This window comes from Cyprinodon tularosa, unplaced genomic scaffold (genome assembly GCF_016077235.1).
Source record: "Cyprinodon tularosa strain WSP-4 unplaced genomic scaffold, ASM1607723v1 ctg539, whole genome shotgun sequence".
Classification (NCBI taxonomy): domain Eukaryota; kingdom Metazoa; phylum Chordata; class Actinopteri; order Cyprinodontiformes; family Cyprinodontidae; genus Cyprinodon; species Cyprinodon tularosa.
This window is the reverse complement of record NW_024039273.1, coordinates 1162252-1186893: the sequence shown is the minus strand read 5'-3', so window position 1 is coordinate 1186893 and position 24642 is coordinate 1162252. Positions and strand designations below refer to the sequence as shown.

At 43.1% G+C, this 24642-nt stretch overlaps 1 protein-coding gene across 1 annotated transcript in view; it reads left to right on the top strand.

Moving 5' to 3' along the window:
• The window catches only part of ltbp1 (latent transforming growth factor beta binding protein 1), a 116212-nt gene that overhangs the window by 49765 nt on the left and 41805 nt on the right, over window positions 1-24642 (top strand). The window contains exons 5-8 of the mRNA XM_038304601.1: window positions 2053-2223; window positions 17137-17355; window positions 21158-21420; window positions 23143-23245. Coding sequence (XP_038160529.1) covers window positions 2053-2223; window positions 17137-17355; window positions 21158-21420; window positions 23143-23245 — 756 coding nt within the window. The remainder of the gene's footprint in view (window positions 1-2052; window positions 2224-17136; window positions 17356-21157; window positions 21421-23142; window positions 23246-24642) is intronic.

Genomic DNA, 24642 nt, shown 5'->3' with positions numbered 1-24642 from the left:
CTAAGGATGCGTCCTAGGTTTTCGAACAGAGCCATGAGTCTCAAGAAGAAGTGACAACTTCTTCTTCTGCGTGGTAATGCTACAGGCTGCTTTCCTGCACAGCCTGCCACCATGTGGTGAATTCCAGTACTGCACATTTTACTCAGATCAGCTCAGAAGTGAGATCCGGGGCTCTTGGGGAAACATTCGGGGCTGTAGCCCAAGTAGCCGCCTCCCTAATCCACTACTGACCCTAACCCTCATTTCTGTGGTCTTACCATTACCAACTCATACCTAACTCTAACACTTACTCCAAAGGACTGGGTATACCCCTGTAGCATTGTGTCGCAGTGACCTTGATGCAGGTATGATGCAGATATTTTTGATTTATGCCCAATATTGAAGCGTGGACAAGGGACAATCAGGAACCAGCTGTGGGTCTAGACACGGCAGAGGCAGTGAGGAACTGGGGGAAGTTTGTGCGACAACGGAGGGACATGAGGGCGAAAAAGAGTGGGGATCCAGGTGGAAAAAGGGTCCCAGCGTTCGCACGCACCTCGCTCTTCTAGTTGGTCCATTTTAACAAATCATTTTCGACAATGGCGGTCATACAAACAAAACAAGCCGGTAAGGTACCAAACAGGAAATACGCATAGAGTAGAGTGGATTTAGATTTGACCAATCAGAGGCCTCCTGTCTGCGGTCACCTACCATTCTTGGGAGGTGCACCAGAGTGTCTTTGGAAGGGGCAGGGGTATATCTGCGTTAACTACGACACACACGCAGTCCACCTGGTTTCTGAGCATAAACCAGCCTTAAACTAGGATTTTCTGTCGGACCAGAAACATAATCGGATTCGGTGTGTTCTGGCCTCAAGATTAAAATAAAATGATTCAAAGTAATCCAAGACTAGTTGAACATGTTCGCTAAAGAACAAACATTACAGTTATAGATTCCTAAGCTTCAGCAAAGCAGAGTACATGAAAAGCATTTGTTGAGATTTATTTTTTCATGTTTAGCAACTTTACTTGGAAAAAAAAGATCCGAGAAAAAAAAAAAAACCCATAGAGAAAAAAATAATTATATCAGATTAATTTGTGATTGGTAAGTTCCAGTGAAAATCATGCATTTCATTAACATCTTCCTGTAAACTCTCATTTTATCAGGTCCTGTTTTGTAAAAGGGAAATCTGCAGCAGCCTGTCCGATTCTACGCAGTAAATTCTTCTGCTTTTGAGGTCCATAAAATCCTCTGCTGGCTCCTTGACTTTATTCTATAATTGAGGCGTGAAACAGCTGACAGGCACAGACAAAGCTGCACACCATGGAGACGCACAGAGATGCAAAGAACCAGTGCACGGTGATCACACATGGCATTAGGCAGAGCTGAAGGAGTCGGATAGAAGTAGCAGAGAAGCCTTTCTAGGAGTATCACTCTGTGAACTAATGGATAGTATGCAGTGTAGTGAAGGTGTCTGCTACTTCCTGCCTCCTATTCTGTGGGCCTGAGGGTGTGGAAAAGACGCCTTATAGGGAGAAGCTAGTTAAAGCCCTATCGGGTCATATTTCTGGCTTCCAGCAGTGGATTACGTGGGAGGTTTCATCTTTATGTGAGGTCAAGAAGTTCTGAGGATAGTCAGCTGAACATGAGATAAAAGTACAATTGAAAGGCAGACGCTCTGTGCGCACAGAGCCAAAAGTAAGCTCCATGTTTTGTCTGCTGTGAAATAAAGTTAGCCTGTGATGAAGAGCTGTATAACATCCCAGAGTTTTGTTTGCTAACCTCACCCACATGTTTTTTTTTTCTTCTTCCTAGTCATTCACATTTCAGAGCTGCTGTCGGATTAAAGAGAGGGGGCGGGGGAGGAACAGATAGGCAGGAGCTCTTTGAAGGAGCACACAGTCTAAAGTTTCTCAGAAATGTTAATGACGGCATAGTTTTTCTCATTGTTTAGACTCGAGTTCCAGCTTTTCGTTTTCACAAGATTCAACCTTAAGGAATTTAAACTTCCAATGGATCTAAGAAGACTCCATCTGCTCTCAATCCTGTTGGTTTTTGCTGTTTTATCTGCAGCACTGGGGAACCAGACAGGAAGGATCAAGGTGGTCTTCACACCCACCATCTGCAAGGTGACCTGCATAGGAAGCAGATGTCACAACAACTGTGAGAAGGGAAACACCACCACCATCATCAGTGAGAACGGCCACACCACAGACACGCTGACAGCTCCAAACTTCAGAGTAGGTAAGGGATCCTCACAACCATTGCTTTAATCTTTAAGATTTTATGCTTTTCTACAAAACGTCCTAATGGTTTTCTAATGACTATAAAGATGGTGGAAACTTAATTCTTGAGAAGCTCACAACAGAGATATTTACAATTTAGAGCCAAGCTTGACGTCTGGATTATTAATTTTTTTGTTTGTTTGTTTTGTTAGCATTATTTTCAGTTTTGCTATATATGCTGGAAATGAAGCTAAATTAAAATGTTGATTCTAAGTAGTCTTGTGCCGATGCCATTTTTTGGCCCCGATATCGATACCCGATATCTGGCTGTGCAGTATTGGCCGATACCATCTGTTTGAAATTGATGTGTGTGTGTGTGTATATGAAGAACTGCATGGATGTAAAATAATTGCCATCATGGCTTTGTCAAGCTGCTGCCTACCTTTGTGAAGCAGGAAAAAGACTAAAACAAAGTGAATCCAGTAGAACTTTTTATTGCCTACCTGGAATGGTTGATAATAGTTGATTAGCGTTTTGGCTCTCAAAATGGTATTAGTGTCCTATTTGTTGGTACTCACCGTTACCGATACAACACTAAAACAACACTAAAACCTACAAAAGCAGTTAAAGCAGTTTGTTTTTCCTAAAATAAGTATATTTCCCTCATTTGATCAGGTAAGACAATGTCCCAATGGAATAAGATGATTTACAATTAAAATAAGAAAAATGAATTAGTTATCTTCTCCCAGCTTTTCTTACAACTTATCTTATTTACCTGCACATTCAAGAAACCTTAACTGCTTTTTAGATCATTCTTTACAGTGGAAATTACTAAATGGGGATTTCAATAACACAATATCAGTCTTCTAATATCCATTTACAGTAATCTAATCTAATTCTATAATTTCAGTAATTTTTCTTTTGTGGAGACTTAGGCTACACTTAGCCTAACACTGAAGGCCTCGATGCTCAATTCCGATTTTTTTCATGAAATCTGATTTGTTTGTGTTGCCGTTCACATTTCCAAATATATGCGACTTGTATGTGATCTCCTGTGTGAACTGCAGTCATACAACGCAAGTATCCCACATGCGCAGTAGAGGATGCAATGACATCACAAGCCAGCGTGCTCTGTGCTTAGAGAAGTAAACATGGATGGTAGTGCCGGAGAGCATCTAGCGATATTTTCCAACCATAAAAACACAATCTTTTCAAGATGGTTAAACATAATCGTCTGTTTTTCTTGCTGATCCTTTTTGGAATGACCTTGAGCAGGTCGGGTATTAAGGGCATTCAGGTTGGATGAATGCGACCTGGCCATTCAGACACAGGTCGCATTTCAAAAGATCAGATTCGTATTGGATTCAGGACCACGTAGCAAAGTGGCCTGGGTTTGTTCAGACAGCCATGAAAAGATCAGATACAGGTCGCATATGGGCCAAAAAAATCGGATTTGGGTCACTTCAGGCTGTAGTGTGAACGTAGCCTTAAAGCAGCAGTTTGTAACTTCCAAACCAAGTACTTAATTAGTTGAAAATAGCTGAATTAAGGGGTTTTCTGTGGCCTTCAGTGGAGCTGATCCTGGAAATTATAGGTCTAGCGCCCCTTGTGGCTAAAAGTAACGCAGTGCTGCTCAAACCCCTGTCAATGTTATTCAGTCCTCAATAACATTTTGCACTAATATGATTAAGCGTTTTTTTCTTCTTCTTCTTCTTGCATTTCAGTAAATAAGGTAAAAGCTTGGAAAAAGATTTATGTCTCAGGCCAGGTAGTTAAGTCAGGGCTCAGGTTTAAGACAAAATCTAGTCAAGCTTTAATATCTTTTAATTTTGCAATTAACTGCAAAGCGAGGTGCCATATTTGGCATCCAGGGCTTGACAATTAACTTTTTTACTTGCCACGGTGGCTAGTGGTTTTCAGAGTTACTTGCCAGTTAGCATTTTTGCTAGCCACAATTTTGTTGTTAGAAAATTTGGTTTCATTTGATTAAACCTGTGGCTGTATGGTGGCTCAGTTTCTATAACCTTTGCCTTACATAAGATGGATTCCTGGGCTGGGGTCTTTCTGAATGGAGTTTGCATGTTTTCCCTTCTCTCTGGGTTCTCTCTGGGTACCCCAGCTTCCTCTCACAGTCCGAAAAAAACATGACCGTTGGGTTAATTGGCTTCTCTAAATTGTCCTTAGGTGTGAGTGTGTGTGTGTGAATTGACGTATGGCTTTGTGTTGCCCTGTGATGGACTGGGGACCTGACCAGAGCGGACCTCGCTTTTTACCTGTAGTCTGCTGCATCACCCCTTGAGCGCCAATGTGACCTTGTTTATTTTCCCGAAGAGATAGGAGATGTAAAAAAATGTCAAGGCGACAGGACCCCAGCTGAGCCTTCAAGGATGTGCACCTCTGTATGGAGCCGACCATTGAGCTGTTATGCTTTTATTTCGTTGATTGCCTTGAACGCAACGTCTAGGGATTGGTGGAGTGATGGGGATACGTTTTTTGGCCACCATGTTGTATCTGCCAGCCATAGTTGCCACTCCACCCTTGGCGCAGGCAATAATGTTCATCATACCAGGATTTCCCTCTTCTGCAGGATCTTAGTCAAGTCGGAGTCCATGGTTTCCCCTTCCTCTGTCTCTGGTAAGGTATTCCTCGGAAGAAAATTCTCAGCCAGGCCCCTCCTGCACACATAATGAACATAAGCCATCAGGAGGACATTGTTGTCGACCATGTTGGTCTCATCTACCTGGACACTGAAGGGACAGTTATGCAACATCAGGGTTTCCTCACTATTACCCAGTTGTGGAAGTATCGGACTCGGGTTCTTCAACTGAGACAGCAGCTTTATTTTGTGTGGGGAAACTATGAAAGTAAAAACTTTAGAGTTAAAACTAATTTTGTACAAGCAAAATGATGGCACCCCAATACCAGCCCTAACACATCTACCACCCCCCAAAATGTTTATAATGCCCACCATGCTCTAGAGGGTCTGAAAAGTCGCTTAATATAGGGTTGGACAGTGCTTTAAACTGCCATTTTTTCTGTCTGCTCTGCAGACTGCGGCTTTGAATGTGCTGAAACAGCTTCACAACTTTTTTCTCTGCAGGAACCGCCTTTCTGAAGTGTCATCGGACATGAACAAGCAAACACTGTGCTCAGTGGGTGCTCATGGAACATCTAGTGCCACAAAGTCCCATTTTGTTTTTTTCTTATTGGTTTAGATGATGTTTAAGAAAAATACAATTAAAAAGTAAATATAATCCAACCTGCCAAAGTGGCAAGTACCCAATATTTAATGCCCTAAAATTAAATTTGATTCGTAATCAGTGGCTATGTTGATGAATTTTCTCAGTCATTCAGGTCATAGACATTACAACAAATTGTTAAAAAAAACAATCCACTGGACTTTGTTTTCCAAATTTGAAGTCGTTTCGCTTCCCATCCAGCGCTGAGTTCCAGGCTTATAGAGTAGCCCAACAAAAGCCTTGTTATGGCTTAGAAAATCTGCAAATTGAACCGAAAACAGGTCCACCATCTAATAATGGGGAGTCATTGAGGTTGTTGTTGTTTTTAACTTTTTTGAAAGAGTGGCTAAAGGTCAATTTATGCTTGGCTCTCTCTAACTGCTTCTGCATTGGACGGTCGCAAACCTGCGCAGACCTCAAGCAGAAGTGCGCAGACTAACAGTTGTGATTGGTCCCTGGTATGCTTTTCCGGCTGTCTGTGTGGCCATCCTTCTTGATTCGTACCGGGGCGCACCATTTTTAAAAACAGAGTAACAAGTACAATGGGGGACAAAAGGTTAATCGAGGAGGTTCGGAAGTACAACCACTTGTACGATGCCTCAGAAAATTATATAAATACTGTTATTTATATAAAGATGCCAACTCCTGGAGGGAGATCAGCCAAGTCCTTGAGCGGGATCCAAAGGATTGTTTACAAAGGTGGAAGAGACTTAGAGATAAATACGTGAAGTTCTTGTGAGTTCTCGAATAGGCTCCCACCTGCGCTTTGGCGGGAAACTGCTGTGTGTCCCTATAAATTCCATACCGACGTTGCAGAAGCATACCAGCAAAAGACCCAAGCTACATTTGATGTGTGCGGATGCAGAAGTATAATCTGCCCTTTAGAATACAGAATTTCATCCTGTTACAAAATACTAATTTGTTCCTTAATACTAATGCTATGTTCACACCACAAGCAGCAGAGGCAGCTAGTTTAAATGCAAAGTCAATGGTTGACTGGCATCTTGGTGCACCAAAAGGTCCTGCAGCGCGTTAAGAGAAGCTGAAGCGGCGCGTTGTGAGCTTCTGACACATCAACCAATCAGAGGAGCTGATCTGGGAGCTGGCAGGGAGACAGACTATGATCCCTACTCTGAAACAGTTTATTAACGTCTAGCGTTTAACGTTTATCGAAGTACCTGTTTTATTCTGGTGCCTGCAGTTTGGATTACATACATGAAAGACGCCTTCCAGCCGCTGTGAACAGTAGCGGAAAACCGTGAAGAGGCGACCGGACCAGAGGCTGCTGTTGAACTGGATTCCCAGTGACAGCGCTGCGCCAGTGTACAAGTGTCTGAGCGGCTCTGACAGAAATAATATTTGAAGGCAGGATGGTAATCTAGATGAACTGACTGCAGAGATGAAGTTTTCAGGACTTTCTCAATTAAAAAATATTCAAACTACTTTTTACCCACTGATCACAGCAAATATAGCTGCCATTGTTACAGGCAAAGAAGAATAGGGTAGCTCCATCCAACACGCATCAGACCCACTTTTCTACCGCGCAGCTAGAGCAGCAAAGATGCTTCAGTCGCACGTTTTTGCTGCTCCTGCTGCGTGCGTTCTGAACGTAGCTTAATTAAAACAAACTCTGCTAAACTATGTGTGAGATTGTTAAACTAATACTTCATCTACTGCGGGCACTGGGATTAGGATCCGAGGTGAATTCCCATTGTGTGCGAGCCAAAGCTGAGGGTTGTTCTTGATTCATGCAAATTTGATTTATGTACCAGCTAACGCAGGAAGCATTCAAACCACTGAGGATTATCTTTGGTTTCATAGTCAGAGAGGTAGGGGCGGAGTTGGATCTGGACGGCATCCAAGCTGCTCCCTTAAAGAATATCTGATGATGTTGATTGAAGTTAAATGGTTGCTGGACAGTCAGTCAAAATCCTGAAGATGACTTGTTTCCCCTAAAAGCTAGAAGTTTAATTAAGGATCTCATGTAAAAGGTTCGGTGTTGTGGATGCCATTACATGGGTGTGCCGTTGTATGGATTCAGAAAACTGTGTCTTGACCTGCCTGTTTGAACAGGGGATGTCTCTCAGGGTAGAACAAGCTACATTTTCCTCTGATTCAGCTGAACAAATGTTTGGGAGTGAACTAATGCAAGCTTTGGAAATGCTATTAACCTTGCATGAACCAGTGACTGACTCACAGGTTTAGGACTAGCACAGTAATAAAGGCAGGAAAATGTAGAAGAACAGATCAAAGGAAAACAAGGCAGATGAACAGAAGAACCCAGCAGGTATCTATGACAGCCAGAAAGCCTATATGCAGGGGGAGAGTGTGAAACAGTGATTGTAAAGCAGATGAGGGCTGCATTAATGTGGAGATGAGAGATTGCTGAGGCTGCTGAAGGCAGAGTAAGCTGAGGGAAGGAGGGTTGTATTGAATTTTCACAAGCATTTATTGAACCGCAAAAGAACATACAGTACACCACAAGGTGGCAGCATTAACCATCCTGACCTGCATTGTAAAGTCACTGCATTCCCATTTAATTTTACACAGTACAAAGTCCAATCTCTCTCCTGAATTTGTCCTTACATTCTCTCAGATTGGTTTCCAGCTCAGGGAACACCTCCTGTCTCTCTCTGAGCTTCTGATTCTGCCCCTCAACCTTCTTCTGAGCTTTGTGAAGTTCCTGCTGTTTGTCCTGCAGTGCATGCTGGGAAGCCTTCTCCTCCCTGATGGTGAACTGAGTGCTGAACTCGCTGACTTGACGTCTCCAGGGTGTGATCTCCGTCCTAGGCTGAGCAGTGCTGAGTCTTCTGCTTTGGGACCTGTTTGTGAAGGTTATCCTGGGCCTTCTTGTTGCTCTCTGATCAGTTCTTCAGCTTGTCGGTCAACTGTGCGACTTGTTCATGCAGAGCATGGTTCTTCTCTTTGAGCTGGTTAAGCACAGCCATCTCTCCCTCCCCAGCCTGGGTCTTGGCACACAGGTTCTCCCTCTCAGCTCCCAGCTGGCTCATGTCTTTAATTTTCTGAAGTAAAGCCTCCAGGTTCGGAAAATTCTGGCCATTATCGCCAATCTGACTCAGCTCCTGCTCAAGGTCATTCTGCGCCTCCCTCAGTTTGCCCTTGGTGTTCTGCTGCAGCGCCTGCAGCTCCTGGTGCTGCTGCTTGGCTCTCTCTAACTGGTGCTAGTTCTTACTGGAGCTCTCCTTCAGCTGTTATTCTGGAGAGTTTGAGCTGGAGGTTTTGATGCAGAGCCAATGTCTATGACTCTGCCGTAGAAGTTGGACTGCAGCTTTGTGAGGTTTTCCTGGCTTCTGCACCTCCTTCATCTAGCTCCTCTCAGAGGACACATCCTGGCTGAGCTGTGACACCTCAGCGTTTAGTTCACTTGGTTCATTTACACTACGGACATTGGCATAAAGTTCATAAGTTCCTATGTCTGCAAACTCATCATAGCCATAACCTTTTGGGGGCTTTTTGACTCTGCCACATTTCCTCAGAACTTCATTGAATGGTGTTACATCAGCTGATGCTCCTCTCTCACCAGGACCACTGCCAGCATCACTGACACTTCCACTTTCTGTTTCCATTCACAGTCTGTTCCAATGAAGATGACATCCCAGCGAATCAGAATCCTCCTTTTCTCCTAATCGAACAGACAATAGCCCTTGGCATTGTTGGCATATCCCACAAAACAAAGCTTTACCGCCTTCTTGTCGAGCTTTCTGCTCTCTACGTCTAGAACATAAGCATATGCCACACAGCCAAACACCCATGTGACTAATGTTCAGCTTTCTGCCACAACATCTCTCGTACGGGGTCTGTTGCTTCAGTACTGAGGTGGGTAACCTGTGCTACACGAAGGCTGCTGTTGCCACAGCCTCTGCCAAAACATCTTTGGCAGCTTTGCATGAGACATCATACTCCTTGATGCTTCAACTGAAGTCAGATTTTCTCTTTCAGCTAAACCATTTTGCTGTGGTTTATGGGGTACAGACATTTCGTGGCCAATGCCTTAAGCTTTCAGGTATTCTTGCAATTCTTTTGACGTGTATTCCCCACTGTTGTCTGTTCTCAATCTTGTAACTTTTTGTCCACATTCTTTGGAGAATGTTTCTCGAACACTTAGAAGTTGCTGAGCACTTCATTTTCTGTCATGAAGTATACATTGCAGCATCTTGATTAGTCATCAGTGAATGTCATAACGTATATTTTTATCCACCTATGGATTTAGTCACATTCAACACCATCATCCCACAGCATCTGATAGGCAGATTGGAGGAGCTAGGCTTCAATACACCCCCATTACAATTGGCTGCTAGACTCCTCACCAACAGACCTCAGTCAGTCCGGGTTGGACAGAACACCTCTGATATCATCATCCTAAGCACAGGCTCCCCTCAGGGCTGCGTCCTGAGCCCCCTGCTGTTCACCCTGATGACACATGACTGCGTCCCCAGGTTTACCACCAATCACATCGTGAAGTTTGGAGACGACACCACTGTGGAGGGCCTCATTAGAGACAATAATGACCAGGACTACAGAAAGGAGGTGGAGCAGCTGGTGGACTGGTGCAAAGATAACAGCCCGATCCTGAACATGGAGAAGACGAAGGAGATCATTGTCAACTTCAGAAAAAAATGGCCTAACCACGCTCCACTGCTCATCAACAGCTCAGCTGTAGAGGTGGTCAGCAGCACCAAATTCCTGGAGGTGCACATCACAGACAACCTTACCTGGACTGTAAACACCACATCACCAGTCGAAAGGGCACAAAGGCACTTGTTCTTCCTGCGGAGGATGAGGAGAGCCAACCTTCCCCACCTGTCCTCACAAACTTGTACTGAAGCTTCATAGAGAGCGTTCTGACCAGCTGTCTCACTGTGTGGTGTGGAGGCTGCAGCGCGTCAGACTGGAAGAAGCTGAGAAGTGTGGTGAGAACATCAGAGAGGATCATCGGGGCTCCTCTTCTCTCCATAAAAGACATTTCATCCCATTGCTAAGTGTCCCGAATCCGTAACTTCATCAATGACCCCTCACACCCCCACCATGGACTGTTCTCCCTGCTGCCCTCTGGCAAGAGGTTTTGCAGCTTTCGATGCAGATCCAGCTGATCCTGCAACAGTTTCTTCCCCATCACCATCAGACTGCTGAACTGTTGAAGAAAAAAACAACAACTGTGAATCATGTCACAGACTCTGAATCACACTGATAACACCAAAGCAAAAATACTTCCTATTTGCACCATACATATTATTGCTCTGACCTTCCATATCAATGTGTTTTTTTGCACCACGTTTTTCTCCCACACTGTTTACATTTGATCACTGCTGCATTTTATGGAATGTGGGAGAAAAGACATGGTTCTTTATAAACCATCCATAACCCACCTCCCTGTCTACCCTCTATCCATCACTCACCTCCCTTTCTACCCTCTATCCATTACCCACCTCCCCGTCTACCCTCTATCCATTACTCACCTCCCCGTCTACCCTCTATCCATTACCCACCTCCCCGTCTACCCTCTATCCATTACTCACCTCCCCGTCTACCCTCTATCCATTACCCACCTCCCTGTCTACCCTCTATCCATTACCCACCTCCCTGTCTACCCTCTATCCATTACCCACCTCCTTGTACACCCTCTATCTACTACCACCTCCATCCCCATGCTTTATCCACTATCCACCTCCCTGTCCACCCTCTATCCATTACCCACCTCCCCGTCTACCCTCTATCCATTACCCACCTCCCCGTCTACCGTCTATCCATTACCCACCTCCCTTTCTACCCTCTATCCATTACCCACCTCCCTGTCTACCCTCTATCCATTACCCACCTCCCATTCTACCCTCTATCCATTACCCACCTCCCCGTCTACCCTCTATCCATTACCCACCTCCCTTTCTACCCTCTATCCCTTACCCACCTCCCCGTCTACCCTCTATCCATTACCCACCTCCCTTTCTACCCTCTATCCATTATCCACCTCCCTGTCTAACCTCTATCCATTACTCAGCTCCCCGTCTACCCTCTATCCATTACCCACCTCCCTGTCTACCCTCTATCCATTACCCACCTTCTTGTCCACCCTCTATCTACTACCCACCTCCATCTCCACGCTCTATTCACTATACATCTCCCTGTCCACCCTCCATCCATTACCCATCTCCCTGTCAACCCTTTATTCCCAACCCCCCTCCCTGTCCACCCTTTATCTACTACCCACCTCCCTGTCTGCCCCTCAACCACTCCCGACCTCCCTGTCCATTCTCTATAATGTCACTTCTTACACTAGAACCTTGCAATTTCCAAGGGTTTTTCTATCCATTATGACTTGAATTGCTCTAGTATGTTATGCTTTTTAAAGGGGCTTCAAATAGTTTTGGCACATTCTTAAGGTCTTTGTGTATTTACCACATCACCACCACATGATTGTAGGTACAATATTGTTCATTTGCACAATGAATAAAAATGGAAGTAATGAAAAGAAGCAAGTATGTGTTTTCTCAGAGATGCAAAAAGAAAGGCTAAAATTCCAAAATCAAGTATGAAAACTTAAAATATTGGATGCCAAGAAGGATAAGAGTAGTGCTTGGTATACCAATGTGCATTGGTGTTCATCGAGGCAGGAGGCATGAATGAATTCTGCCAGCAGAGGGAGACAGTGTACAATATTTATGTATGCTGATTGCAGCTCATCAAATCTGTTTTTTAGGTTCGAAAACGGGTTGATGAACACTATCAAGATGAATACTAGATGTATCTTTTATTTTTTAAAGATTTATAAATGTTTTCTTGGTATTTTTATAGGCCAATTGTGTAAAGAGGTCCCTTTAAAGATTTTTTTTTACATTATTGAACAGTAATATTTTAAGGTTTAATTCAGTGGCTAAGTTTCTTTGTTTGCTATTCCATCCGCCCACAAATGGTGGTTCTCATGGGGATTGTCAATATACAAAACAAAAAGTGAGTGTTTTAGGTCATGTAATCCATTGACACAAAGTTGTCAAACCATTATACCACAGGTTTGTCTGCTGTGTCCAAAGTTAGCAGCAGCATCAACCCAGACTGACAGCTCATTGGCTAATTTATATCATGTGCAGCCTGGAACCGGATGCTCCGGAGGGCTTTACCATATTACCAGGAGAAGTGTCTCAAGTGAAGTTAGACACTGTCGTCGGACAAAATGCAGTAATTTATAAATGTCTTTAATCAGGTTGGGTCTGGATCCAGACCCCGGTCCGCTATTCCATGACCTCTGGGCTATAAGAAAGTAATTTTTATTTAAATTATATCACATCCATTTACTCTTCAAGCAAGATTTTTTAAATTCACAAATTTGTGAAATTATACGTTGTCAGAGCCAGTAGATAAATTAGCCTCGAATACAGATATGGTTTAAACCAATGAAATGCAGCGACTTGGATGACATCAACATAAGTGGAAGGCTGAATCAAAACCATCATGGCTTCTTCGATTTTGGGTGGAATACCCTCCATCTCTTTTTTTAGAAGAGCTAGCGATTAGTGCCTTTATGGATGGGAAAGATGTTTCCATGTGTCTCCCGCCCACTTTGGAGGATTTCAACAAATGTGCATTAAATTAAAATAATGCCTGGTACACAGACAGCACCCTAGTACATCTATTCGGTTTCGGTTCTATTCCTCAAAATTTTATCTCAATACATTTAAGAGCTGTATGTCAAGAAATCTTATTGCAGAAACGGCAACATTTGATGTAGCGATGCACAGATAAATCCAGTTTTTTCTTAGAACAATACTTGGACTAAAATCTCGGCCGATATCCGATCTGACTCAACTGTTGATTGAATGAACATTGAATATATCTGCCATGTGAGTGAAGGCTTTAGCCTTGACATAAATATTGTTTAAAAAGTAAACATTTACCACTTATTTAAATGTAGCTTAGCTTTACAAATAAGCTGTAAAGAGAAAAGAATGTTTCCTTCCAATTCCATATAAAGTAAACTGAACTGATCTCTGAAACCATTATCAAATTACTGATATCTGATTCAGCTATTCAGTCGATATCTGTGCCAATACTCAATCCATGTATTGGATTGGTGCATCTCTCATTTCATGGACTGTAACTGAGATGTTCCCGCTGGGTTTTCCCTCCAGGTGAAGTTAAACCTCTCTCTGTGTCGCCCAGGACACAGATGCTACCTGCTAATGTTTGATTGTCATTAGGATCAGCAGATGTGCTAAAGCAGAGGTTATGGCTCGTGTTGCTGCCCTTCCCTTTAAACCCTTCCTCTCTTTTCTCTGTTTAGTTTAAAAAAAAGAAGTGAAACCAAATGATAGTTTATTTAAAGTCCAAACTGGGGTTGTAGGAGTGTGACAGACTAATTCTTTTATCTTGAGAAAATAAAGTGATCTGGAATGACTCATGTTGAACTGGGAATAAAAGGTGAATTTGTTTGCACTCTCTAACAGTCTTTGATGTCTCGTACACCTCTGAACAGACTTATCGTTTCCAGAACACATGGTCTGAGTTTCACCATGTCTCTAAACACTGGAACATTCAAACTAATGAAAGTGTAAACATGGCCAATGATTTCATGTTCACAGCATTCCTTTATCCAAAAATAACAACTCAACAATGATACAAACGCTTTTAACCAGATGTAATAGAAAGTCTAAGATATGCAACCTACTAATAGAATCAACATATAAATCCTAATAGTTTGGATAAAGGTATAAAAGAAAGCACAACCTTTAAATTCAATTCAAAAATTAAATTCTACTTTAGTCACTAGTGAAGAAATACATTTCAATTCTAGCTCAGTTAAAACTGTCTGTTTTATAACTTCTTTTTAATGAATTTGACTATGATCTTGTGAACTGTTAAGCGCCTTCAGATGACATGTGAATTGTCGCTATATAAATAAACTGAATTGAATTTAAATGGAATTGTTTTGATAGATGTTCACAGTGATGGAAAAAGCTAAAAGCTTTAAGTCGAACACCTTCTAAATTGAGTTTTCTTTAATTAAAAAACGATCTCTTTTGTTGTTATGGATTTTGAGCACCAGACTGTTACTAGTTGTATTTCCATCATTGTCCTAACCCTTTACTGGTCGTAGAACACCTGACAAGCCCTACACCCTCAGCAGGAGGCAAGAGTTTCATGGGAGCCTGCTAGGGGTGTGCATTGGCACTGCCCTCACGATCGATTCGATTACGATTCACCAGGTAACGATTCGATTCAATTCGATTCTATGATGCATCAAAATCCCATTGACTTCGTAAAATCCGAAATGTGCCAAGACATCCGCTTTCCAAGCTTTTGGTGCGTTTTTAATTAGGCCTACCCGTCTATTGCGGTCATCTCCCTCCGCCTCAGCCATCTTGATTGTTGTTGGTATGCCCCCGGAAGTAATTGTAACTTCACAAGTTGTCCATTTGACGCCAGGAAATAAACAGTGACATAATCGATTATGGCACGTTGCCGCATCGACGCTGAATCGTGCATGCCCCGCATTGCAATGCATCGCTGAATCGATTATTGTTGACACCCCTAGAGCCTGCCCAACCAGTCCATATGTGCTTTGTGGTTGGGGAGGGGGTGGAGGGTTGGGGTATTGGGTACAAGGCCCTTAAATAGTGGATCTTAGTTTCCTGTATGACCGGTGCTAGAGCCTGGTCCGCATTGTTGGCAGTAGGTTGGGCTCATTTCCAATGAGACTTGGACTCCACGAAGGTCACCCTTTGTCACAAATTCAGCTTTTAACAGTTATGGCCAGAATTTCTAGGCCCAGTCCAAGTGTTTGAGGGAATCCGTTATGGTGGCCTTAGAAATGTGCCTCTACTGTTCCCGGATGATGTGGTTCTGGTAGCTTCATCAGGCTGTGATCTACAATCAGCTCTGATTAAGGAGGAAATTCAGGCCAATGGTGTTGAAACACACTTCGGGATTGCGTCCCACTTGTTGATTTTTCCTAAAAAAATAAAATTTTATATCTTTATTTTTGAAGCCTGAAATGTGGCAAAAGGTGGAAAATTTCAACCGGGTTGAATACTTTTGCAAGGCACTGTTTCTGGTCCTGAAGTTCCTAAAACCAACCAATAAGCTTTAAACTGCAGATCTGACTTCATGTTGCGTTTGGGCTTGGGGACCTGGTCCTGTGGCTCATTAGGGTAACGCGGTCACAGCTTTGAAACCCATCTGGTTTCCTGCCGAGTATTGCTTCCTTCTACATCCCTAGATTGACGGTTAGGCAGGTGGGACGTATGACTAACCGGTCCGTGTCCCATTCTTTTTTCTTTTTTTTGTCTGTGTGGCAATAAGAATAATTGTCTTGATGCCAAAAAAGGGCCCAGCAGATTTTACTTTCACAAGTGGAGCAATACGGCTATCGCCATAGTGTTCCGCTTGATTTATGCATGTGAATAGCTTTATTATAATTCATGCAGGGAGTATTGCAGAGCACTGAGTCCAGCGACGGGAGACCGAAAGCCCCAGACGCTCAAAGGGACCCCAAGAGCGAAGGCGCCAAAAAGGGGCCAATCCAGGAAATCCGACTCCCACCAAGGGAGGAGGAAAGACAGCCCAGAGGAAGTCCCCAAGCCACCACAATACCGGAGTGCCCGGGAGCCGCGGGGACGAGTCCCCATTGTGAATCCAGCCATGGGCCCCATGGATCCGAGGCCCCAAGAGCGCCACACCCCCCGGCGGGAGCCCCAACCGGGCATTCACCCCAAAACCCCAAGCTCCACCAGTGCACCGGCGAGCCCAGGCACCAGCCAGCAGAGGGAGAGCAGGACGGAGGGAATGGGCTCCGCACTTGACGGAGACTTGAGATGTGTTTGGGAGAGGGAGCAGTTCAGACCCCAACCTGACAAAAAAAAACACAAAAAAAACAGTGTCCATTACACCTTCCCACCCTAGTGCTCCCACTTACACCACACAGACTCTGTAGAGATAAGCCAAAAAAAGCGGACACACATTCACACATAACACTCACATCCAGTAATACCAGGACCAAAGACCCGGCGGCACTGGTGGTTGGTCCCGGGATTATCAGATGACCCAATAAGTGAACCCAAAATCCAGATGGGAGGGAGAGGAGCGGTGACACCGCCACAACAACCCATCTCGTTCCTGCTTCGAGCCCGGCCCCCCACCCCGCACCAAGACCAGACCACCCCCAGTAAAAGCTCCCCCGGGATCGGGGCCCACATGCCCCGTGTGAGCTGTGATTGACACTCCATCAGACGCTCCTCTGGCTGTGATTGGTTGTTTTGACTCGTCCCGAATTATTCTTTCCAGATTGAAATACAGGCAGTAGGCGGGACCAATTGAAGCAGTTTTTTTCACAGGTTACATATCACATGTATTGCTGTCTGGGCATAGGGACAGTTTTAGCCAATATGACAAAAAAGTGATTTTTAAAAACTTACAGACTTCAGCTTTAAATGTTAAGACTTGTAGGTGAACAACAGAATCTAGAAATGTGTATTACAGAATGCAGAAATGCCTACATCAAGAATCAGAAATGTGTAAACCAGAATCGGCCAGCAGGAGGTCAAAATTTCTCTGCTTTCTTCTGGTTGTTTTCTATAATAAAGACCAAAAAGAACAACTGAATGGATGTATTCTGTTCACTGTTTGCTTAGTGACCCTTTATAAAGATCCGCTTCTGTCTTTGACTTTTTCTGTCCTCTTCTCAGTGGTGTGTCACCTACCGTGCATCAATGGGGGTAAATGCAGTGCCAGGGACAAGTGCCAGTGTCCTCCAAACTTTGTGGGAAAGTTTTGCCAAATGCCAGTTTATGGTGGATCCCAGCATCATCAGCAGCATCATCAGCAGTCCTCAGCAGCCTACAGCCAGTCTCAGATCCTCTCTACTCATAGCCTGCCGCTAACATACAGTCATGGACAGAACCCTGGTGAGTAAAACACTCAGCTTTGCTCCTCAAACATAATTTATTTAATCTGTGATTTTTTTTTTTTTATATATATAGTTTTTTATTTAGAAAGACAGATTTCCATTACATCAGTAATCATAGCTTCATCGATTCAAGATTATAACTGAAGATATAGGCAGAAAGTCCAAGTGATTTTGTCCATGTTGCCTTTCTGGTATTTTTAACAGAATATCACTAACTTAGTTGTAAAGATAACAAAAAATGAACAGAATTAAACAGTAATGGGGATTGCACCAATCTGTGATTATTAAACTTTGACATTTAAAGTTTTATTTTTTTGGATGTAGTGAGCAAAGAGATGTTCTGCATCAGAAAATGGAAGAAATTATGATTTAATGAAAGGGTCTTGTCAGAATAGATTCAACATTTATTAATGCAGCTGTAGGAGATGCAAGAATAAAATCTCCATTTCAGATTCTAATTAATTAACTACTTAATTAACAAACATACTTTATTTTTATTGTTTTACTAAAAGATGCACTGATCCGATAAATGGATCCGATATCAGCCGAGATATTGACTAATTAGCCGGATCAGATTCACTCATCAATTAATCGTTTTTTTTTTCTTTTTGCTGCTTATTTGTTTATAAATAATATAAAGTAAATTTATATCTGTGCAATTTTTTTTTTTACCTTTTTAAACAATGGTTATGTGGAGGCTAAAGTCTTTACTCACGTTGCGGCTGTATGGTTCATTCAATCAACAGCTGAAACCGATCGGATATCGATCGATGGATATAGAATACAATAGAAAAAAATAGAATAGAAATATACCTTTATTTTCCCACAATGGGGAAAATCTGGATATGATATAAATATTGTTTAAATAAGGAGGATTATGGGTAGTTTCTTTTAAAGCTTTACTATTTGCTCACTCTGACTCCCTTTTTTTGCATCAATCCCCTAATTAACCCTGGATTGTATGAAAATATATAGATACATGGAACTAAAAGGGTTTTGGATAAAATGTGGCCTTAATTAAGATTTAATTAAGTTATTTTTGTTATTATCTTATCTGAGCCAAATTCATTTTATTGTCTGTTCCACTATATGTACAGTTCAGACCCTTGTTGCAGACAAACAACGCTAAAGACAATAAGTACTTACTAGTAGTCATTATAACCAATTACATAATTTACACAAAACTGATCTAAATGACTTGAAATAAGTGTTTTGCTCTTAATTTAACCAGCTGCAAATCAAATAAAGGATTTCTTTTTCTTAAAATAAGATAATTTATTTTTATTTCATGTGTAAAGCATCTTATTTCGTTGGCAAACTTTGTTATTTAGCTGCTCAAATGAAGAGAAAATCCCCTTATCTGCTTTTGTCTCAGTTTGTTCAGTGCAGTAGTGAGCAGACAGCACATCGGTGTTTCACCAAACTCTGTGACCCAACATATGTTGAGTCATATGAGGGAGGTGCTGTTGGAGATTTTCCCCACCTGTGACACTGGATTGGAAGGGATCATTCCTAAAACAAACAAAAAAAGCAGAAATGTATTTATTTCTATTATTGCTGCAGCAGGAGTGCGGCGTGTCCGGTGCTCTAAAACAGGCCATCTTATCTGTGGCACTTTTCTGCTCCAGCTCACATTGCTAAATAAAAATGTGTGGCAGGTGTTTTCCCAGGATCCAAAACTTTTATTCCGCTTTGAGGGAGGCTCACCTGGACAAGAGACGTAAAGCGAGGCTGAGCACTGGAGCTCAGCAGGGGGGAAAAAAAGCCTCCCACAAATTTTCAAATAGTATTTGTTAATTCATCCTTTGTCAACTGTTTTTTTTTTTTTTCCTATTTTCCATTTTGATCAAAGCTTATTCTCTCCTGCGCTTCTATGTCCCTGATTGTTTGCTGTGCTCCTGAATGTTCCTCTGAGCTAACCTGTTAAGCAGGGCATACACTGTACGATTTGTTCCCCTTTTTTAGGCTGATTTTCCAGTCATGCAAGAGTTTTTTGATCGGGCCGACTTTCAGCCTGATAGTGCGTCATGTAGTGTACAGGGGGAAATGAGGGGCGATCAGCCTCCCACCACCGACTCCCAATCAGGAATCTGGGCCAGCAATGTCACCTGTGATGAATCATTCTGCCTCTAATCCCTCTAATCTGGAAAAACCTGCGATTTTAGGTTAATTTACTCTCAGCAAAGTCTGGATCTGCTTCCAGAGGTAGGCCCAATCCTCCAAGGACTCGACTGGACTCTGCTGGCTTTTCATCCAATTATTTACCCAGAATTTTAGTTAAGCTGGGCGAATTTTTTTTTGTGTGCTCTTTTTCGGGCTGATTCTCCAGTCGTGCAAGAATTTTTCAATCAGGCTGACTTTCAGCCTGATGGTGCATCGTGTTAACCTGACTCCGCCAGATGGATTTGCTCCCCATATCCATCTGGAAACCTTCCGTTGAAATAATTTTGGCAAGGGGCGAAAATACTGGTTAGCTGATTGGCCTATGTTGGTGATATACGGGCCAAATAAACCAATCTGATCAACGAAGCATATGACGTACTAACAGAGCGACGACGAAAACACAACCACAAGCCAGGCTACTCTTGTCGAAACCAGTCGGTAAAAGATCTTTTCCTCTGAGAAAAGCCTCCAGAGCAGTGGTTTGCTCTTCTTTCAGTGAAGAAATACTCTGTAATTCCGATAAAACTTGCTCGATAGCCATGCTAACGCTAGTTTCATCGGCTGAAGCCGCCATGTTCTTTAGACTAAACTGTCGCGCTTCTCGTTGCGTCACACCTCAACCCGCCTCAAAGCCAACGCTGATTGGACGTTCGTTTGGTGAACGGCTCCAAATTTTCTTTAAAGGAAAGTAGCCAGACTGATCTGCGAGTGAAACCTTGAAAGCTCGCGAGATCAGGATGGTCTCACGAGGCGAACATCATGTAGTGTACAGGGGGTAACGAGGGGCAATCAGCCTCTCACAACTACCTCCCCATCAGGAATCGTAAGGTCGGGTTGGCCATCATAAGATGGTTGTGGACGAATCGCTCAGTGGGTAAACAAGGATTCTCCTTCTTCCTCTCAGACTAAAACACAGAAGCATGGCGGGGGTGTGAGTGAAATGGAGTTCTTTCTGTCAAATTGACAGACTGTAGTAGCTACGTTTGCTCAGCCATGTCTTTGTCCAAATACGTTGTCGCCTTTTCTTTTTAGGGCTTCATGTTCCTCTGCTTCTCGTTTGGCTTCCGGACACACGAGTCCAAGTAGCGCCATCTCACTGTGGAGCTGAGTACCACCTGGTTTTTAGACGTTCAGTGTGAGCAGGTAGATCGCATCAGAGCGTCGGCTCGCACAGTGTGAGAACAAACATAGTGAGCTGGGAACTTTTAAACCCTGAGGTTTCGTCGTACAGTGTGAGCTGTAGCTGCGTGTAATGATTGAAAAAAAACTTGAAGTGTACGCTTTAAAATCCCATTAGTTAAGAGCTACCTTTGACTGTTGGAGAAACTGTTAACAGGAATCATTAGTTTAAGGTTGTGATCCAACTGTTTGATTTGCTTTACTACCGGCTTTTAGCATGCTTTTATCTTTAATTGCTTTTATTCTGCTTTTCTTTTCCTTCTGTTTTATTGTTTAATTCATTTATAGCACTCTGCATTGTCTTTCTACTGTATGGTGCTATAGAAATAAACGTCGCTTTCCATCCACCAGGAAAACACTAGAAGGTGGACATTTGTTCATATGAATTGTGTTTGGTGTGAACCAACATTACAGGTGTTGGTGTGTGAGTAACATGTTGTGGTCATTATGCCCCCCAGTGTTCAGCTCAGGAACGGTCAACATTCACATCAAACACCCTCCAGAAGCCTCGGTTCAGATTCACCAGGTATCCAAGCTGGACAACTACTCCATCAACGGGCAGCACGGGTCCAGCTACAACTATCACCACTCTGAAAGCAGCCAGAAGATCCAGCAGCATGGCCACCCTAACCAGCAGGGCCAAAAGGTTCTCCAGTACCACCAGCCTGCCACCTCCAAGAACACACTGGGCCGCTGCTTCCAGGAGACCACAGCTGGTCAGGTAAGCTAGTTGTCTTCTCCCTCCACCAGGGGGAGGGATTTAGGAAATGTGGGGCCCTAGGCAAAGACCTGCAGAGGGCTCTCTGACTTGAGAAGACAACACATACAACAGACCCATTATACAGGCACAGAACTTTTAATAGAATAGACATCCATTATTTTTGCTACATTTTGTCCCTCTCTTCTTGTTCCCTTCGTTGTTGTTTTTGTCATGCTTGGATGAGGTTTTTGAGGACTCAAAGGCAGAGATCAGGAGGCAGAGTCGAGTCTTGTAGATTTAATAGTTAACTGAGGCAGAAATACAAAAATACTGAGAACCAAAATACAGATAACCAGATCGTCAGGAAGAACTCACGTAAGGAAACAAAGATGAGGAGGCAGCGAACACAACAAACCAGCACTGAGTGACTGCAGAGGTGAGGTATATATTGGGAGACGGAACCGAGACAAGCTAATCAGCAGATATGGAGCAGGTGTGGACAGGACCAACCAGGAGGAAACCAAGGGGAAAGGAAAACAAGCACAAGGGGGGCAACAGATGATAAATCAAGAACTCAGCACTGGTAGAAATAAACTACAAAGTCACAGAACACAAATAAACTTAAGAATAAACCCAAGCAGAGGGCAGAACCCTGACAGTTTTCCTCTGTTTTGTACTCAGCTGACTTTTCATGCTGTCTCTTTCCAATCACTAAGCTCACTTAGCTGATTGCTCCTTCCTGTGTTTCCAAAAAGGCCAAAGTAAATAACCCAGTCCTTCTTTTCACTGTAGACAAGCCATGATCTGCTTCTCTGTTCTCCATTTTTCATTTGGATGAAATAATAGCTGCATGAATCATGACAGCAGACAAGATGGGGGAGAGCAGGAGGCGGGCTCACCAATCTACTGGCTCTGGGGAGCAGAGTTCGCTGCTTTTAGATGTTGTCTCCAAAGTCTCCAGTAGCAGAAAAAAGTCCCTAGATCTGCCGCTAGGTTTTTAAAAGAAATAAAAGTGCTAGAGGGGATCTAAAAATTTGCCAATTTACCCCCTGGTACTGATCATTATGAGCATCATGAGCAGCAAATGCAGGATTGACTCAGTTTGGGTTTGTGGAAACTGCTAAATGCGACCACTGTAGGCTAACATAGTACGCTGCACACAACCTGACCTATATTTCAGCACACATATCTTAGACGATGGGTGTATATAATGTGACATCTTTGGGGTTCATATGTAGTGCTTTTTAATTGTGTAAAGATGATATTCTTATACTAAATTCATAATGTTTATTTTCTAAGCGTGAATGACAACATAAGATACAATTAGTTACTAAGTTGTTGCTTTCACATTGTGAATTTTGCAGTTTAGTCTCTCATGCTACACTCAGACCGCACTCAGCAGGAACTGCTTCATTTTCGATGCTTGTACAAGTTTAGTTCTGACGCGCTAAAGGATCTTTGCTGCACCAGCTGTGCTGTTGAAAAGTGGGTCTGATGCGCGTTGGGCGGAGCTACCCTATCTTTTCTTTGCCTGCAGCTCTATTTTTATGTGATCAGTGGGTAAAATGTGGTTTTAACATGTTTTTAAGTGAGAAGGTCCTGAAAACATCATCTGTGCAGTCAGTTCATCCAGATTACCATCCTGCCTTTTATTATTATTTCACTGTCGATGAAGGGAGAGTAAAGTACAGAAGCCCTCAGTGCTTTACTTGATGAATTAAATTATTTTTATATCTTCTGCAGTGTGGAAAGGCTTTGCCAGGACTCATCAAACTGGAGCAGTGCTGTGCAACCATTGGCTCCTCGTGGGGCTTCCACAAATGCCAGAAGTGTCCAAACAGACCCTGTAAGTAAAGCAGTTATTTTCAAAGATCTGTAGTAAAAGGCCTTTTTGATCCCAGCCCGTAACTAATTACGGAGTAGTTTTATGTAATACGAAAATAAAAAGCATTTGCAGATTTAACAGAATCTATTCCAATTAAGTACAATTGACAGGTTTATTAAACCTGACAGGGGACACCTGTGAAGTGAAAATCATTTCAGGTGACTATCTGCGGAAGCTCATCAAGAGAATGCCAAGAGTGTGCGAAGCAGTAGTCAAAGCTAAAGGTGGCTACTTTGAAGAACCTAGAATATAAGACATATTTTCAGTAGTTTCACACTTTTTTGCTAAGTATATAATTCCACATGTGTTAATTAATAATTCTGATGCCTTCAGTGTGTATCTACAATTTTCATAGTCATGAAAATAAACAGAACTCTATTACCCCATTTACACTACCCTTGAAAAACCGTGCCGAGACCGGTCCGAGCTCTGTAACTGAGATAACTTATCGTGTGTAAATGGAAAGCAAACTAAACTGAACCGAGCTAGACACAACCAGACCGCGCTAACTGCAGACCAGTTCCAGAGGTGGGCTCGGCTCGGTTTTTTCCTGCCTCGGTTCTCTGATAACAAGAGCGCATGAGCAGAACGTGTCATCTCCGTCTGGCTGCACATCCCGATTCACACTCCATTCTGTCATGTTCGGCTTAATTTGCCTAACCCACATGCAGAACACTCGGAGGCAGAAGAAAAAGTTCAAAAAGTTTATTGAACAATAAATGTGCTACAATGGATCAGGTTCAGTAGAGGCTTGACTGGTCACGAGAGAGTTCTGTAAAACACACAGGTTATTCAGATCCAGGAAGTGGTTTGACTGGTCACAAGTGGGTTCACTGCAGGGGAGGACAGAGAAGTTTAGCGGAGGTCCAGGGAATATTGCAGGTTGAGAGTGTGTCAGGGCTGTACCTGTTCTTGAGTGGAGCAGAACTGCAGAGGGGGGGAACCTAGAGGGTCCAGAGGCTGACGGCAGGCAGAGGGCAGAGGCAGAGCTTACTGAGTGCAGGCAGATCACAGATTGAGTTTCTGGTTATCTTCTGAGAGCGGGCATGCAGATCTTTGACAGAAACTGCTCTCCAGAGAACTTCTGAGTACGGACAGGCAGATTACCAGCCGAGAAAACTCTCCAGAGTTTCAGGTTTCAGGCAGGATCAATCTGAGGACCCCTCTGGTGGAGAAAGTGGACAGACCTCCAGATCCCAACACATTCTAGTAGTTGGCGGTAATGCCTCTCAGGAAGTTGCTTGCCAACCAACACAAAACAGTAGAAGACCAACAACTATAAACAACAATCGAAATCTTCTCCACACAACATTTTTATTTGCTTGATTCCCCCCTTCTTCGTCTTCTTCTTCTTGTGC